Raw genomic sequence first — 18,306 nt, forward strand, 5'->3', positions numbered from 1 at the left:
GGTCAGCAGAATTAGTTGTTTTTTTGTTGTTGTTTGTTTTTGTTTTGTTTTGTTTTTTGTTTTTAATTTTCAGAAGAATTAGTTGTATGGGAGCAAAAGCAGAAGGGAAAAATATTGCTCCTATAAAATTAACTACTATCCATTTAGGGCAGTATGGTGATTTTTTTCCCCCTAAATTTCACTTGAGAAATATATTGGGTAATTAAATATTTAACTTGCACCATAATTTAAGTTGGGCTTTATGATAGCAAGTCCTGTATAACTTCAAATGAGCCAGGTGGAAAAATACCAACAGGTGATATGATGACACAGGCATGGTTCAGTTTATATATTAGCAAAAAGCTGCCAGAGTCACCAGGGAGTGTTGAGGAAAAAAAAAGTGCATCTCAGCATTTTAATAACGTCTTTCTATGAACCCGATGATTTATCGTTGTTTTGCTCTGGGGTAGGACAACAACGATGCAAACATTTAATAAACAAGCTGTGTGGGTTTGGCTTCTCTGTGTAGCTAATGACTTTGTCTAAATGCACAGGTGTCTCAAAAGCACCAGGACATACCTTGCCAGTGCAGCTGACTACACTTGGGTAGGTTACCATTTATCATTGGAGAGACAGATGGTGAAGAGGTAGCTGGGGGTAGGGTGAGCAAGAAACACTGTTCAGGAGATGCCCTAGCTCATCAGCATCTTTTCTGTCTTGTTATACATCAGAACATCAGAATGAAAGTTCTCCATGGAAACATTTGTACGCTTTAGAGCTGGAAATGGCTGACCTGAGCTTGGGTGGGTAAGGTAAATGTTTCTGAGATAAAGGATACAAGGGATCATAACTTATTTATTGATAATAAATCAATACTTACACCATACCAGGTACTATGCTATGAAATTTATAAATGCTCTACTTAACCTTGACAGTAAGACTATAAGCAAAGGATTACTATTGTCTCCATTTTACAATTGGGGCACAGTTGGGAAAATTGATGTTATGGGAAAGTTGACCAACGTGTCAAAGTTAAGGAGACAATGATTTGAAAAGTCTGAGAGCTGGTTTTGTAGGCCATTCTTAATCACAAATCTATTGTTTGATACTATTATTTTGGTATCCAAGCAAGACACCACTTGGAGTACTTCCAAGACTTACTTGGAATTTTGATCCAAGGAAGTCTAGAGCAGAATTCCAGTCAAACTAACCAGTGTGGTCAGACAGCCTAAGCATTTTTGTTGGTAAATTCATAAGCACTATAATAGAGGAGCAAGGACCAGGGATCTCTGTAAAGTTGTCAGATACAGCAAAGTCTGTGCCTATCCCATGCTCACTCTGAGCCACTTTTCCTTACAATCTGGTTGCCAAAACAAGAAGCTTTTATATAGGGAAGAGATATAATCAAAGTGAAAAAGAAAACGTAACGAGAGACAAATGCTGGATGGACGCACGCGGGGACCGGTCTGCCGCTGTGTAAGGAAAAGGAAACTGTAGGTAGACGCAAGGCCACAGAGAACAGCACTGGGCCACCAGGATGTGGCGGATTCTCCTCACAGCCAGCCATTCAGTTCTGAGGGTCACGTGGCTTATCTTCCACATTCTTCCTTTTCTTTCCCTTTCTCCTTCCTACCTACTGTTGCATGAAAAGACCTCAGTCATTTAAAACTTCCCTTATCTGAGGCCAGTTATTCAGAATCACCTCTCCTTTATGGATGGCGTCTGGCAGTTTTTGGATGTGAGAGCAGCTGAGTAGCCTAGGGATGGAAGTATTATGGGACTTTGGCTGGAGCATCACAGAAGATACCAATCTGATGGGGTGCAGTATACATTTCTTCCTGTCATTGATTGTTGATGCTTCCTGACCTTGCTCATGTGTATCCAAATACTGAAGTTCGATGTTACTCCAATAGTAACAGAAATAATTATATTATCTGGAGGAAATCATAAACCCTCTCTGAGGAGGTTTGCTTTCAAAGGACCAGTGTCCACAGCAGCATTTCAGTGTTTATTATAAACACCAAGAATGCAGCAGCATATAGTGTGGACCAGAGGTGACTTGGGAATAAAGGTTCTAGAAAAATGATGCAGAGAGAAGATGCCGAAAGCTCAAGGCTCATGCTTAGACCCATAAAGCATTTGTCAATTTTCATTCCTGTGAGAAAAACCACCCAGAGGAGAAATTTATTTTAGCTCAAGGCTGAAAGGTTTCACTCCATATTAATTGGCTCAATTGATTTGGGGCCTGAGGAGAGGTAGGACACATGGAGGTGTGGCAGACAGCCAGCCAGAAAGGGCCCATGACAAGACATACTCTCTCTCTCAAAGGCACAGCCCGAGTGACTAGGCACCACTACCTAACAGCCCATCTGGCTATGAACCCACCGATGGGGTGATCTATTGGTGCAGTTGGTTTCCTCATGACCCATCACCTGTTGACAGAAGCTTAGCTGGGGATCAAACCTTTGACACATGAGCTTCTTGAAAGACACATCATAGCCAACGTTAACAATGAAGTTGACTGAGGTATGATGTACCTTCTGAGCTTCCGTTTTCTTACCTCACAGACTTTTGTGAGAACTGGGGCGCTTACCATATACAATTCCAGCTAGCATGTAAGAGATCTTTGAACGCCAGTTTATGTTGGCTTTTCCCCCCCACTGACTAATCCCCTTCATTTTTCATAACAGATAACGAATGCATAGAGAGCCCTTTCCCCAAGGCTGCAAAGAGGCCCAGAGTCTGGATTCCTGCCCCATCCTCTTATCTTGACCCCTTCGCCTCCATGCCCCATCCTACATAATCTTGAATAGCCTGCAGCTGCTTCTCAGCACTAACATACGTTCTTCAGCCCCTATAGCCAGGCAGAAAAGGTCTCCACAAGAGCAGAGATGAAGAAGGATTCGGCTTCGGATCCCTTCTGAGCGGGCCCAGCAATGTATTCACATGTCCACTGGCTTTCTGAACGTACTCAAAACATAGGCGTATATATTCAATTTTGTCTTAGTAAGTACCAGCAAGTTGCCAAACGCAACTGGCATTTGCTTACTCTGTGGGTTCCTTTTTCTCTCTTCCACCCTTTCCCACTCTTATGACGCCCTAACACTGGATAGGAGGGGGAAATGAGTAGAGGGGGAAGGGGGCGGCGTTACCGTTAAAGTAGCTCCTGCCGGTTAGGGGCATCAAGGTCCTTGGGGCCAGGTTGGTCTTCTCTGCCAGGGTATTTAATCTCATCTTCTCGTTTCTTTGCCCATGATTACTTGACAACCAACAGCATCTAACCACCAACCAGCCAACAACAGCAAACCCACCCCTTGGCGTCCCAGCATTTATATAGCCTCTCAAAAGCTCCCAGATTTCCAAACTTCACGAATACTCACAGAAACTATCTGCAGCTGGCAAAGCCACACCCCCTGCCAGAGCGCTAGGCAAATCATAATCACCTGCTATGAGGCAGCCTCTCATCCTCATACCTGCGATTAAAATGAAACTACATTCCTGTAACATTTCTGGTTTTGTTTTGTTTTTTTTAATGAAACCAAAATTACAAAAATCCTCACTGCAACCATAGCCTTGGATTTTAGTAGTCTAAACACATCCTAGTGCAGATGCAGGACAAAACGAGAGAAAACCGGAATTTGACATGAATATGCTACATGAAGCTATGGTGGAAAAGCAAAGTTCTCTCTCTCTGTTTACACTGAAAGCTTGCTCCTGCTCTAAATAATTCCAGGCCTCAGCTTAGGAATCTTTTCATATAAACTCTCCATCTCATATGAAATTACCCAAAAGTTCTAATCCCCACTATGTTTTTCCAGTTACCACAGTGTTATATTTTTCCATTAGTATTTACCATAATTGATATTTTTATGTACTTAGCATCAGTTCCTAGTTCCTTTATAAGTGCGTATTATAAATGCATTTAAACACAGGATAAGTGCCACTGGTCTGCTCTGGCAGGTGTTCACTGAATGAACAAATAAGTCCTTTTTTATTTCATTTCTCAGTTCTCACCTCAGGTATGGATTCTTACAGCAAAGGCTCTCAGAGTCTCCAAGATTAGGCCAGGCATGTTATCTGTTCTTCATAACATCAGGTGATATCTATAGCCCAGTCATATAATTGACTTCTGTCGTGGCTTCTGTGGACCCTTCACTACTGTGTTCTCAGATCCCGCTGTGGCCCACAATAGGCACTCAATAAGCATTTGATGACATAAATTTACTAAATCAATTACAAATTTTCAGTGAAGGTATACATTTTTAGAAAAGAAGCAAATTGAAATATATTGAATATATTTCATGATTAGGTTGAAGTAAGCACAGATGTTTATGGGATTAGACATTCGGCACTCAAGGACTGTGTGTTATTTCACACCATTTCACAAACAAAACGGGGACAAAGAGAACCCAGGACTTGAAGTCGCCCAGCTGCTGGGAACTGATCAGAATCTAGAACCTGCATTACAAACTCCAGGATCCTTACCTCTGCCATTGGGCCACTCCACCTCCATTCCCCAAACAGTTATTGATCCTACCCAGTGACCCTTTCTATTGTTTTCCAGCCTTCCCGTGCAGCAGGTGAGCCTGATTAAGACGGAGCAAAGTCTTCACCACCTTCTGTGCCTTGTCAGTGTTGGAGACTGGTTAAACACAGTGGGATATAGCGATGTTACTTTCAGCTGCCAACAGAGGGAATGGTTTCATGCATTTTGACATTTCACACAACATCAGCTTCCTCTTGGGAGAAAAATGGAAGCTGGTCTTTCTCCACCTCCCAGGGAAAGCAAGTGCTAAGTTAAAAGAAATGTGATGAAGAAAAAAAGAGCATACACGTGGCAACAGCAAGGATGGCTCTGGCAGCTGTCACTAGCGTTGGTGATTTTCCTAAGGACTTTGTCTTAGACTAGAAGAATCTAAGACCGACTCAAGTCAAGGAGCAGAAAGAGCCAACTAGAGGAGCCCTGGGTGTAAAGCTAGGGGCAGGGCTATTGCTGCCCAGGTAGTCACTCCCCTTTGCTCAGGCTCCTCCCTGCACACACCCCTGGCTGCAGGCATGGTCCCCAGCAGTGGTAGTAGGCATTCCAGGAATGTGACGGAAGGAGCCACTTGAACGTGTTCCAGTCCCTTCTGCTGTGCATATCTGCTTTAAACACAAACCAGATCATGCACAAAGCGCTCCTGCTGGCAGACAGCAGATTCCACACAAAACAACTGATGCCCCTCACCCCCAGAACTATCAATTTCTTGAAACAAGTGAGAAAGATGATGATCCATTATACAATATAGAAAAGTTAACAGCTGGGGATTAAGATATGCAAGATCTGATGTTACATGTCCCAAGTTTGCCCTGCCTCCAAACTTCGCTTATACCCTATGGCCAAATACCTGGGCTTTGAATAGAATGCCAGCGTTGAAAGATGGTTCCCGGAATATCTCCCCTGTGTCCTAGGGCAAATGATATTATCTTTATCTTTGTGGTTTTATTTTACCTTATCTATAAAAGAGGACTATAATGCTGCCTTCTTTCATTGGGTTGTATTTTTAAAAAATGAAAATAAAAACCTGGAGTGTTCGTTGTAACAATCACCGGAAGCATTGTTATTAGGCACGCTGACGCTACATAGTGAATTCCAGTTTAAGGCAGAAATTCAAAACAAAAGCCTGTGCTATTAAGTAATTCTAATGAGTGTGCATTTGTTTTACTGTATACCTCAGTGCTCAGTACTGGGCTGAGAAATGTCACTAGCCCTTGTTTGTATAACTGAATATCAATAAGGCTTTGGTCAACAATTTGCAATATCTTTTTCTGACCCAGCTTTTCAGGTTCACAAATACTGAGATCCAGAAACACGTTGAGCCGATGTGTACCATCTTCAGCTCTGGATGGCCACCCCAGGATCGGAACAGCCCAGGGTATTTTCCAGTCCCTGCCTGTCTTGGTAAAGGGTATGGTGCAGTGCACTGATTCTCAATGGCTCTTAGATTGTGAAATTCCTCCATTTCTTTTGCTTGAAATATGTAACAGGATGAGATGATGTGGGGTTTCTCTGATGTCTTTAGTAAATTAATTAGATACTAACATAAGTGCTTAAAATAGGCTGTGAAGAGCAGCAAATTGGTTTCTGAACCACCAAGATGTGTCAAACCATCAGTGTTAAATGTAGTCACAAATAAATTGTTGATTTTGTTAAGCAGCAATAACTACATATAGTAAAAATATCTTCCATTGCACTTAGAGCATAAAGCAGGAATCTCTGAAGTTATCTCAGGAATATGTACATTTCAGTGGGCCCTGTTGCTCCTTATTATAACTTCTCTCCCAAACCTCAATCCAGTAAGACCATCAAACTCTTCCCCAACTGTCTGCAGGGTGTGTGCAAGATGTGTAGTCCAAGATTATCATTGTCATCCCAGAAAATTCTAACTCATCAATGAGGTTCAACAAATGTCACAAGACTATCTGGTAGACCAAACCTGAGAATCTCCTTAGGTACTCCCCATATGTGCCCCTGTGGTGGCTATTTAGCATGCACTGTATTCAGACTCCTTAGGACAACGTAGGGTCCTCAGGAGAATAAACAGACAAGACATGGACCATGCTTACCCAACAACTGATAGTTCTTTATAATACTGACCCTGTAAGAGGTTGCTCATTGAAGTGTTGAATGTATCTGTGTGTCTCAAATTTTCTAACTACAGTGCTCATTCAGTACACTCTTCCTACAGCACAAACTCTTCTTACAGTACTTCTCAGTGTGTCCTGTTCAGTATACTAGATGCTACACAGCAGTGTAACACTAATTTCACAACCCTAAAACTATAGGTGCATTGAAAGCTCCCAGTATAGCCAAACAAGAAATGGGCAGTGTTTTTGTTGGTTGATTGGTTTGGGGAGATTTGGGAGTTCGAGTTTTGTGACTTTTTTTTTTAAGGGACATATGAGATTACTTTGTTCAATTCTGCCTCCTCTGGCTCCAAAGAGCTAGGCTTGCAGGCATGCTCTCTGTGACTAACAAGATTAGGTTTCCACTGTGAAAAGAGAAATGAAGATTAAGATGGGTGTGGCGGTGCACCCCTTTAATCCCAGCACTTGGGAGGCAGAGGCAGGTGGATCACTGTGAGTTCGAGGCCAGCTTGGTCTACAAAGCCATTCCAAGACAGTCTCGAAAAAAAATAAGAATAATAATAATAAAAGAGAGAGAGAGAGGTGAAGATTAAATAAGCGTCATGAACAAGGAGAAGGAAAGGTTAAAAGCTTCCAGATGACTGTTTTGGAGGAGGTGTGGGTGTCTCTAGAACCAGTGGAGTTCTGAAATGAGGTATGATGTTGGGATGCCTGTGAAAAGTGTTGCATCTTGTAGAATCAGGGATACATTCAAGATGAAAGCTGTCAGAAGCTACACAGAGGTTACAGAAACTGGGATTTGGAGGAGGCCAGAGAGTGAGAGGGCTGCAGAATCTGAGCTGGGCTCGGCAAGCTCCAGGTGGTGCAGCATCACCCAGAAGTGAGAGAAGGAAGGAGCCAAACCTCCCGTGCCCAAGAACAGAGAAGGAGTTAGCTCTGGCCTAGAAGCAGAATTATTTTAAGAAAAATAGCCACATAAGTATAAAAAATATTTTTTGTATTTTTTTGAAATATATCAGCTTTGTATTAAGGACAGATAATGGTATACCTCAATAAATAATTATGTCAGCAGCCTAGAGTTAGGAAACTACTAATGATCACAAAGGCAATTTAACATACCATATTAGTGTATGTTAGTGTACATGTTAGTGTAAATGGCTACAAGGATTGTTTTTTTAAATATCTCTAAAAGACACAAAAGAAAAATAAAGTTGGGGATGTCTGCCCAAGAAATAACTGCTTTTGCAGGGTGCAGTGGCCAAGCCTTTAATACTAGAACTAGGGAAGCAGAGGCAGGCGGTTCTCTGTGAGTTAGAGGCCAGCCTGGTTTACAAAGTGAGTTCCAGGACAGCCAGGGCTCCACACAGGGAAACTTTATCTGGGAAGACCAAAACAAATAGAAACACAAACAAATAAAACCAACCAAACCAAAAAAAAAAAAAAAAAAAAAAGACTGCTCTTTCTGCTGCACAGGAAGCATACTAACACAAAGCTAGGAGATTTGTGCTTACCAGATTAATCTGTATTTTAACCCACCAAAGCCCTGAAACTTAAGGGAGCACTCCTAAAGTTGAATATGAAGTGTACCCTATCACTGTGATTGCCCGAAGCTAAAAAGGAAGAGAATGAAACAGGCTCTGAATGTGAAGCAATGGACCCCATCTTTTTATCTGCATGCACTGAGGGTGTGTGACCATTGACTGAGTGCAAGTTCCCAAGCGAATACCCACACACAAACATTTCACCCTAAAGTGACTCCAGGCAGATAGTAAGTCAGAATATGAACTACCTAGCTTTTACATGAGTTCTAGCTAGATGTAGAAGATTCCAGAGTTAGCTTATTGGAATGGTCATAATCTGCTGTTGGACAGTTACCCATTTATATATTTGCATTTTTGCATCTCTAAATCTTATCCCTAAGACATTTAAGATGGTTAAAGGTCATGCAGTTTACAGAAACACTGCAATAGGGGTTGTTCTATTTTTTAAAAATCTAAATGCCACCGTCTTGGATTTGTCTCTCTCTTAGATTTCCATATTTAACTGAAGAGGCGTCAGCCCTGCAGATCAGCCCTCTACCAACTCCAGACGAAGCAGACAACACCTCCTGGAAATACTTGTCTATTGCCTCAGGCAATCTGAGTGGCAGAAGGGGTCCAAACTGGCTAGCAATCCATTCTATCTATGAATTTACTGTGATGTTCATAAGACATTTATTACACGAATCTGTTTGATGTAACTCACTATCTTAGCTACTTCATCACTTAGAAGACTTTGGTCCGCTACTGACATACATCTTTCTTTTTTTCTTTTCTTTCTTTCTTTGTTTTGTTTTGTTTTGTTTTGTTTTGTTTTGTTTTTTCAAGACAGGGTTTCTCTGTATAGCCCTGGCGGTTCTGGAACTCACTTTGTAGACCAGGCTGGCCCGAACTCACAGAGATCTGCCTGCTTCTGCCTCAAGAGTGCTGGGATTAAAGGCATGTGCCACCACCGCCCAGCCATTTCTCTTGATTCTTACCCTCTAGTTTTGTAAACTTATGCCAATAATTTAGTTAAGAAACCTCTGATCTTTCAAGGCCCCTGGAGGGTCAGAAATCTAGCCAATTGATTTCAAATTTTTGTGAGTGTGGGGAGCCGTGCTAAATTCTGCCATGTCAGAAATCCTGTGCTTAGGCTGCATGCTGTGACCTTCGAGTTGCTGACCTTTGCCTCACGAGGTCTTGTGTTCTAGGCTATCTTTGGACTATTTACCTTTGAAAGAAGTAAGGAAGTCCCAACTTAGAACCACTCAGAGGATCAAGGAAGTTCTGCAGGGAGCCAGTCAGGCTGTTGTATTCTTGCCTGGGCGCTAGGGTGAGTGAGATTAGAATAGATCCTATTGACCTTGCTCTATATATGTTCTTACTAGTCAGCATTAAAGTGAATCTTGATCAGAAATTTCTATACTTGACTCATTATTTCTTGTGTGTCTGTACCCTACTTTCAATCCCCACTCCCTCTTTCGGGGGAACCCTGGTTCAATTTGTCCCTCGGGCCAGGACACATCAGTGAGGAACCTACTTTTAATCATTTTGCTTCTTGTGCTTTCCTTTTATTTGACCCTACAAATGTGATTTTTTGTTTGTTTGTTTTGTTTTTGAATGGAAGCACTAAGGTTCTTAGGTATAAAAAGATTGTGTTCAAGGTTTGGCCTGGGACTTCATTGGAAACAGCCCTATTTTCCCCTACATCCTGTCACTCTCTATTTTGCAATGCCCAAGGCAGGCTGACAGCAGTGCCCTGAAAGGCAAGATATATTTGCATTACCTGTTTAAGTACATACTATAAAAACAAACCCAGAAGGACTCACAGGCTTGCTCAAGGTCACGCAGATCAAGGTAGAACCAAATTCTCAGTGAGTGTCCCACCCCCCTCTCCTAACCACAGGAGATTGGATTTCTTCTCCTCCAAAGGCTGCAGAACAGCATCACAGGACAAGAAGTGTGTCAGTCTCCACACCTTCAAAAGCACCACCTCGCTCTGAAACACAATGTTCTACAGCAAAAGGCTGGAAATCAAAGCCTGGGGAGCCCACGGAGAATTGACAAAGTAGAGGGTTTTTTTCCCCTTGCATACTTGTGTGTCCAACAGGCCCATACTGAAGGATGCTGTCAGTTCAAAGTCACTTACCCAAATCTGAAGCTTGATTCTCTTTTCATTTTTGAATACAGTTTTCACTTTGAAATCGATGCCAACTGTGCTGACGAAGGCAGATGTAAAGGAGTCATCCGCATAGCGGAACAGGAAAGATGTTTTGCCCACGCTGCTGTTGCCGATGATCAGCAACTTGAACATGTAGTCGAAGTTCTGGTCAGAAGAGTCTTTCTGGCCAAACCTGGCATCTTGGGCAGAGGCCATCTGTGGGGCAAGCAAGCATGGATCAGTTTCCCATTTGATACGAAGCTAGCAGCACACTCATTATTGCCCCTGCCAGAAGCAGATGTCAGAGACTCAGGAGGTAAGTAAAGAACACTCCCGAATCTCCCTCCGATGCTGGTATCCATGGCGATAAGTCCCAGCTGGAACACAGAAGAGCAAATCTTACAGTTCTTTCCAGCTGTGTTGGTGCTTGTCTATGCTCAGCATTCATAAGCAATCAAAGACACCAAAGACAGCATCTCTTAAGGTAACAGAAGCAACAATATGAGGAACTGCGGGTCATGAGAGCTCTGGAATAGTGTAATCTCAGTTAGGAGGTATCCGAACTGACTGAGCAGGGTTTCTCTTACAAAAATGTGAATTACTAGTCTTCCCTAGAAAAACAGACTCTAAGCACATCTCTATTTCATCTATTAACACCATATTAAGTCGGCAACCCAACACACGTCGGTATCCTTAAAATTTAAAAATGATAATAATAAATTTATATGGTTCCAAATGTACCTCATAACCATGTGAACTGGATACCTTATCCCTATTAAAATGAAAAAATTGAAATTTGGAATTATAAGATAATGCCCTTAAGCTTATACAGAAGGTTAGTAGATTCCCTGACCTCTGACCTACTTCCCGCTGACAGGTACTGAAATAAGCACACTACTTCAGAAGGTCACACAGGAGGCATTTTTTGACAGGAGTGTGGTGAGCCCTACCTGCTTTCTAGCACTGTTTCTGTTACTATCTGTGTGAACTTGGCTTTCTTTATTTTTAATTTTCTTCATTACAAACTTGTCTGTACACTCTCACAGCGTGTCTTATGGGTTTGTTTTAATCTCCCTATCACGTGAAACAAAATGACACAATACCTACCCAGAATGTTCATGAAGGTGATAGAAAATACTTCTGTAAATCAGATCTGTAACTCAGTATAGAGACTTGCTTCTTGTTACGTATAAATGCTTTTAGTAGATGCCTATTCTCCCTCATTCTCTTGATAGTTTTTATATGTACCAAAGCAGCATCGTGTCACTTCTGAGGGCCGCTCCACCTCAGGAGAGAAAGGAGGTGACTCTATTTGCTTCGGCACCTTCCTGACGCTCTGAATTACTTGGCAATTGCTCTGCTAGTCAATGTGCTAACCGCTAAGAACATACAGCAATTTAGACTGTACTAAAATTAAACAGAATTTTCGAATGTTGTCTCCTAATGACACTGGCTACATTTCAAGCACACAAAACCCCCACACATACCCAGCAAGTAATGTACTGGAGAGTAATTTACAAAACACTGGCATCATTGCAACAAGTTCTGCTGACAAGGCTAAGCTAGACAGTCTGTTTTCCCATAGAAGCTGCTGGATGCTTGTTCTATCACCTCCTGAGAAACACCATGAGTTCAGTACGGTTTGGTGTTCCCGGGATGGAGGCTTGGTTCCCCATCGGAAGTGGTAGGACCTTTAAAGGTAGAACCGAGTATGAGACAGGTCACTGGGAACAGAACTCTCGGAAGACAGTGATGGAAAGTTTCAAGGGACTTTGGCTAATTTCCATGACAACATGCCGTTACAACAAACACAAACCTGGCCCCAGAATCTCTCCGGCTTCCTATCTCACCCAGTGATCTCTGACTCTTCCGTGTGCTCACATCATGATGCCATCCCACATCCCATGACACAGCCAGAAAAACATGCCCCGAGGGCTCCCACAGAGGCTGAGAGCATGTACTCAGACCTCTTAAATGTGAGTGCAATGGGCTCCCTTTCTTTATAAAGTACCCAGAACCAGGAACTTTGCAGAAGTAACAGTAAATGGAATGATCCAGAGAGAAGGCACAAAGAAAGCCCCAGCAGGAGGTGGACTGACAGAAACAATCAACCGCGCTGGGGCTCATCTATGAAACCTAGGGTGGTGCTAACTGCCCGAAGCTGGGAGAGACATAGTTGAGGGGTTCCCAGCATCATGAACGGGGGTGAATGAGAAAATGAGGGAACATACTCCCTTTCTACACATACTCATTGCCTACAGGAGAATGCAATGCTTTGTATAAAAGTAACACAAGGAGAATTTGTTGTGTATCACAAAAGCTGAAGGTGATCAAAGTTCTGGTTGAAGCTCATAGTCTCTATAGTCTCTACACTAATACAGACGTAAGTGTTCCTTGTCTATCCGTGTGATCACAACAACACATGCAGGGAACAGCGACAGCCTGTATGGAGTGTTTGCTAGTGTGTGAACCCAGGCCCACAAACAGGCAACGTCACCTTCCCTGGTAGCTGGGTTACAAACAGGATCAGGTAAGCCCCGTCCAGCATTGGCAGCCAAAGGTAGAATTGGCTCACAGCCTCTCAGCTTAACAAGAAGTTTCTTTAACAATGAATGCCTTCCAGCACACTAATAGAATGGTAATTGGGTTGTTGTTGTTGGTGGTGGTGGTGGTGGTGCTGGTGGTGATGGTGGTGGTGGTGCTGGTGCTGGTGCTGGTGGTGGTGGTGATGGTGGTGGTGGTGCTGGTGCTGGTGCTGGTGGTGGTGCTGGTGCTGGTGCTGGTGGTGGTGGTGGTGGTGATGGTGCTGGTGCTGGTGGTGGTGCTGGTGCTGGTGATGGTGGGGGTGGGGGTGCTGGTGGTGTCTGAGTTTTGTTTTGGCATTGCCATTCCTACAAATAGAGCCTATTCACCAATTACTAACCTTCCAGGAGAAGCTATCCCAGCAGGTCTGCAAATGCCCTCCCTTAACAAGGTCCTTTGATGGCTTGTCATGAGCCAGCTTAAATGCTGTATCAGGATTCGGGATGCTCATCTAAGCCACAGCCGGAAAAGACAGTTTACATTTCACAGGACTGCTCAGTCTACTAGCCTACCCGCATTCTGCAGGCTGTAGCCATAAGGGGGCATCCCAACAAGGCTGTGTATGGGCTGCAGTAAAAGAAAGTATGATGCAAGCTACCGTTATTAATAAAGTTTTATTGATGCTAAAAGTGAACCAATACAGGCATCATGAATAGAGAGAGTTTTAAGTGTAATTGAGAGGATGTAGTTAGAAGCATATGATTTACCTAGGAAGCAACAGCTGTAAGTTCAAGGGCTAATATAGCTTGTGTGTTGGACATGAACCACAGCATAGAAAGATATTCAGTATGCGGGCAGTGGCTCTGCGGGCCTGTGTGTGTCAAAGAAATTCTCCTGATAGCAAGAATTTCTATTTTCTCGTTTCTTCCTTCTGTCTTTTCCTTTCCTCTTCCTTTGTTTCTTCAGTTTTCCTTTTTTGTAATTTGCGTGTGTGTGTGTGTGTGTGTGTGTGTGTGTGTGTGTGTGTGTGTGTGTGTGATAGTCTGGTATGTTGCCCAGACTAGATTGAAACGCCTGGTTTCAAGGGGGCCTTCCTGCCTCAGCTTCCCAAGTGAGGAATTAATTAGAAAATTACATTTACATTTAAAGATTCTTTTTCTTTCTTTCTTTCTTTCTTTCTTTCTTTCTTTCTTTCTTTCTTTCTTTTATGCTATTCCCTGGTTTATATCATCAACAAAGCTCACAAGGTCACAAATGTTCACAGCAAATGGAATATATTCTGGCTAAGAACCAGAGAACAAGGCGTCTCTAATCTTGCTGAGAACATAGTCTCATTGGTTTACACTACAGCAGCATGTGAGAGACACTGGGGCTTGGCTACAGCCGCTCTGTGAATTTGCCGACACTTCTACATGCTAAGTTGTGTGAACATTCTAGAGATATTATGGGAGAGTAGAACTGAGACTTGAAATCATGGACATGCAGGCAGTTACCTATTAGACGCCAAGTCAGATTTCGTGGAACATAAATCAGTAACTCTTCCAACAGCACTGATTTTGAAGTTTAAGAACAGAAGGACCCACGGGGTTACAAAGGCTCCTCAGCACGGTGCAGCGCAGCCGCAATGCCGTGAGCCCCATGAGTGTCTTCTGTACATCTCCAGTCAGTGTCTTAGACACGCACTGCACACACTAGATCCACTGCCACACACAGTCTGCCCCACTGCAAAACAGCTCCGCTCACTGTGAAGGTCTTCCTTGTTTTGAGTTGAAATACACCTTCCTGTAGCCTCTGCTCCAGGGTTTTGGACAATGCCTTGTAAGTCAAGAGTCAATTTCTTTCGCACCTCAAGGAAGTTGAGGTACCGTACTAAGGGAACAAACGAGCACTTGCTCCACAAGCCTTTCTTCCTCCTGCTTGGATAATCCCAGCTCCTTTTAATCCCTCTTCCTGTCCCAGGACACACCTGAAAAACCCCACACATCCTATCAGATTAAAACTGACTTTTCTGCAGATTGTCTGGCTCCATTGGGTGGCTCCCAGGATCAGCCGAGTGTTCCTAATATTTATCTGGTGAGTTCACAGTACAATGAGACCATTGCATCCCATCCATCACATTGAACAGCGAAGTCTCCTGAAATGCACTGCCTGCATTTCTGTTATGTTGTGAACTGTTGTGACCATGAGTCTCTCTGTCTTCCCATTGCATGCGGCAATTTACTATTATTAATGAACCTTTATGTTTCATATAGCCTACTTTTCATTTAGAAATTCAATTGTGAGCTCATAATTTTATGTCATTTCGTTCAAACATAGAAGTCATCCCTTTCAGACTTGCTTAGATCTAAATTCCATCACTAACACTTTACTAAGACCCCCAACCAAAACAAGAATCAGTTTGCAGACAACGAACAATGGACTTTTCAATCCACTGAAAACGTGAAACTATGGATGAGACCTTCACAGCTCATCACTATTGAACTCAGAATGTTTGACGCACATCTTGAACTCCTGATAGGTGGTGCTTTGAAGAAGACACTATGCCATCCCTCTAAGCTCCCATGGTTTGAAAATAACAAATAAATCATGCAGTAAACTGAAGTGCTACTCCAATTCTCAGTTCCACTTCCTCACAATTCCTACTAACAAGAGAAAAAAAAAATGACTTCTCCACTGCAGAGAGCCATAGCATAGGTCAGAAGTTTTGACATTTGTAATCTTAAAACACATAGGGAAACAAATGGCAAAAACAAATTGCTTTCAGAGATTTGCTCGTATAGTTGAATGTTTAAACTACTCTCAGATATTTTATGGGTCTGATGATAAGAACAAAATGAAGTCATCTTGAAGTTATCATTTATTTGCCACTATTGATAATGGCCTGATGGTTTATGAAAAGAAGACTGAGGGGGACATTCTTTTAAACTCATGTTTGGAATTATAAAGGCAAAATTAAAGATGGAGCCTGCATGCTCAAAGTTGAGAAACAGAGTAGTCTTATAACACAGTCATTAGCATTAAAAAAAAACTAATACTATTAGCCTTATGATGTTATTATTCCAGAGAACTCCAAGGAAAGGACTGAAAAGTTTGAAGTCAAGAATATTAGTAGAATTTCTAAAGGCCTGTTATTTGGATCCTGCACTGCCCCTCACAGTACAAGCCCTCCTTTGTGCACACATGTACCTGTTTATCCATGGTCCGCTACCATTTGCTCTACCAGGATCCAGCTGAAAAGTCGTGGCAAGTCACTACACATGTCAGGCTGCTGCCTTAGCATGGAGCTGACAGGAGGTTTTCCAGGATATGGGAAGTGGCTAAGACACAGAAGATTAAACTCCTACCCTGGTTCTGAAGCCAAGAGCTTAGAAAAATGGGCACAACATTCAGAAATCATCATCACTTTACTTTGGCGGAGAACGTACATCGCACAGGACTTGGGGGGAGGCGGGGAGGATGTCTATACTACTTTGCCAATTTACGTAACATTTCCAAGACACAAACCTCCATACCTGTTAATGGGCCCTTGTGCTCTCCTTTCATAGCTGTCTTTAAGCCCTCACTTTTCTCTACGTATGCACAGCTACTTGAGTATATATGGATAGCGCACAGCTCACGCGCAGAGAAGTTGAGTGATAACAGCAGCTGCACCTGGAAGGCCCTATAGCATGTGCTTCACACATGCTCACACCCAGCCCTTCACCATGCCTAGCAGGCTTCGTCACGGGTACCCTCATCTTATAGATGGACTGGTATGTCTCAGGATGACTGTGCCCCCACCCCCTGCTATGTTGGAACCATGAGAATGTTCTTCTCTGATCTTTACTATGAGGTGAATTGCACACAGCTGTAGAAGGCTAAGATGGGAACCCTTTGGTATTTAGCTCTCGGACGTGTTTGCACTGATCACTTGGCAGTTCCTTAGATGTAGTTTTGATCTCCCCCGACCCCATCCCCTGCCAAACTATCACCCCAAAAATGTTTCATGTGACAGTTTCAATTATCTGAAGTTGTGATTCTGTGTGTGGCTGTCTGTTTTCTCTTAGCACATGACCCTGTGGCTAAAATTCTCTGGTGGAACAAAGAAATTTCGATTTTTACTTTTGTTATGGTTATTTGCAAGTGTCAACTTGACCACCTCTGGAATTTACTAAAAACCCAAGATGCTGGGGATACCTATGAGGGCTTTGGGGTAGAAAGACCCACCTTAAATCCCTATCACTTGAGGCCAGAAGGCAAACCTTTAATCTGGGCCATATCTTCTCAAGGCAGTGTATATAAAGGAAGAGGGAGAAGAAAGCATTTGCTCTTTGCCTGCTTTATCTTGACCTTGATGGCAAGTTCGTTCTTTCCCTGGCATTAGAACCTGCTTCTTTGGGATTTCAGTGTATATGAAAGACCAGCCGAGATATCTGGCCTTCTAGAATGAATAACTATTAGATTATTTGACTTCCATTTGATAGGTACCCATTGTTGGACTAGCTGGACCACAGCCTGTAAAACACTCTAATAACTACTATATATATAGTATATATATATATGTATATATATATATATATATGCCATACATTAATATATATTAATATATATATTATATATATATGCCATACATTAATATATACCATATATATAATTTGTGTGTATTTCTCTAGGGAACACTGACTAATACCAGTTTATTCATCTTAGTTGTATAACAACAAGAATGACATCTGAGCGTCTTCCTTACAGTAACAGAAATTATCACTCCAGCTTGAAGATGAAATTAAAGATGTGGAAAGGAAGACCAAGTGAAAGAAATCACATTTTTACAGACCATCTCAGCTTCTCAGCTTGACTACTGAGGCCTCATCGCCTGGACCAAATGTGTCCTTCAAGAGTTAGCTAGTTCATTCTATTCTCATCAAATCTGAAACTTAAACGACAAAGAATACTGAAAGAGGTAAATGAATTTCTCCTAAAAAGGAACATCTCTCCCTTTGTTAAAGAGAGGCAAATGTCATACACACACAGTGTAAAATACACATGAGGGTGTGCCCTCCACCTTACAATGGAGTGAATACTGATCAATGTGTCTTAAGATGAAACTACAGCTAGGGTGGAAACATACATGCAACACACCAACCCCCCTCCCCAGCAAGCATAGTATATTGCACGTCAGCTGTCTACCCTCTGGACACGTAGATTAAAGGGAGCAGGGATGATGTTGATCAGTGTCAAAAGAGTGTCACACCTTACACTGATATTACTAGTCCAGGAATAGGTCAAAATTCAAAACTTTAAATATACTTTCTATGTAATATGTATTTTGGCAAGATTGTGTAGTGATGACAAACTGACCTGGTTGCCTCTAACCCAGGGGTCCCATGGCATGCATGTTTTGTTTCTTTGTTGGTTTGTTTTGTTGGTGCTAACACTACCAAGCTTGGTGTATGACTAGTTGCTCCTATTGTGGTTGTCAAGGAGCAAAAGAGATGTTGAGATTCCAAACCCCAAACT

General features: G+C 42.4%; 1 protein-coding gene across 2 annotated transcripts in view; it reads right to left on the reverse strand.

Moving 5' to 3' along the window:
- RAB3C (RAB3C, member RAS oncogene family) overlaps positions 1-18,306 on the reverse strand; it is a 204,183-nt gene that overhangs the window by 174,032 nt on the left and 11,845 nt on the right. For both annotated transcript variants that reach the window (XM_084801389.1, XM_084801388.1), the window contains exon 2: positions 10,276-10,503. In XM_084801389.1, coding sequence (XP_084657515.1) covers positions 10,276-10,503 — 228 coding nt within the window. The remainder of the gene's footprint in view (positions 1-10,275; positions 10,504-18,306) is intronic.

The sequence above is a fragment of the Acomys minous genome (assembly GCF_964271855.1).
Source record: "Acomys minous genome assembly, chromosome: 11".
Classification (NCBI taxonomy): Eukaryota; Metazoa; Chordata; class Mammalia; order Rodentia; family Muridae; genus Acomys; species Acomys minous.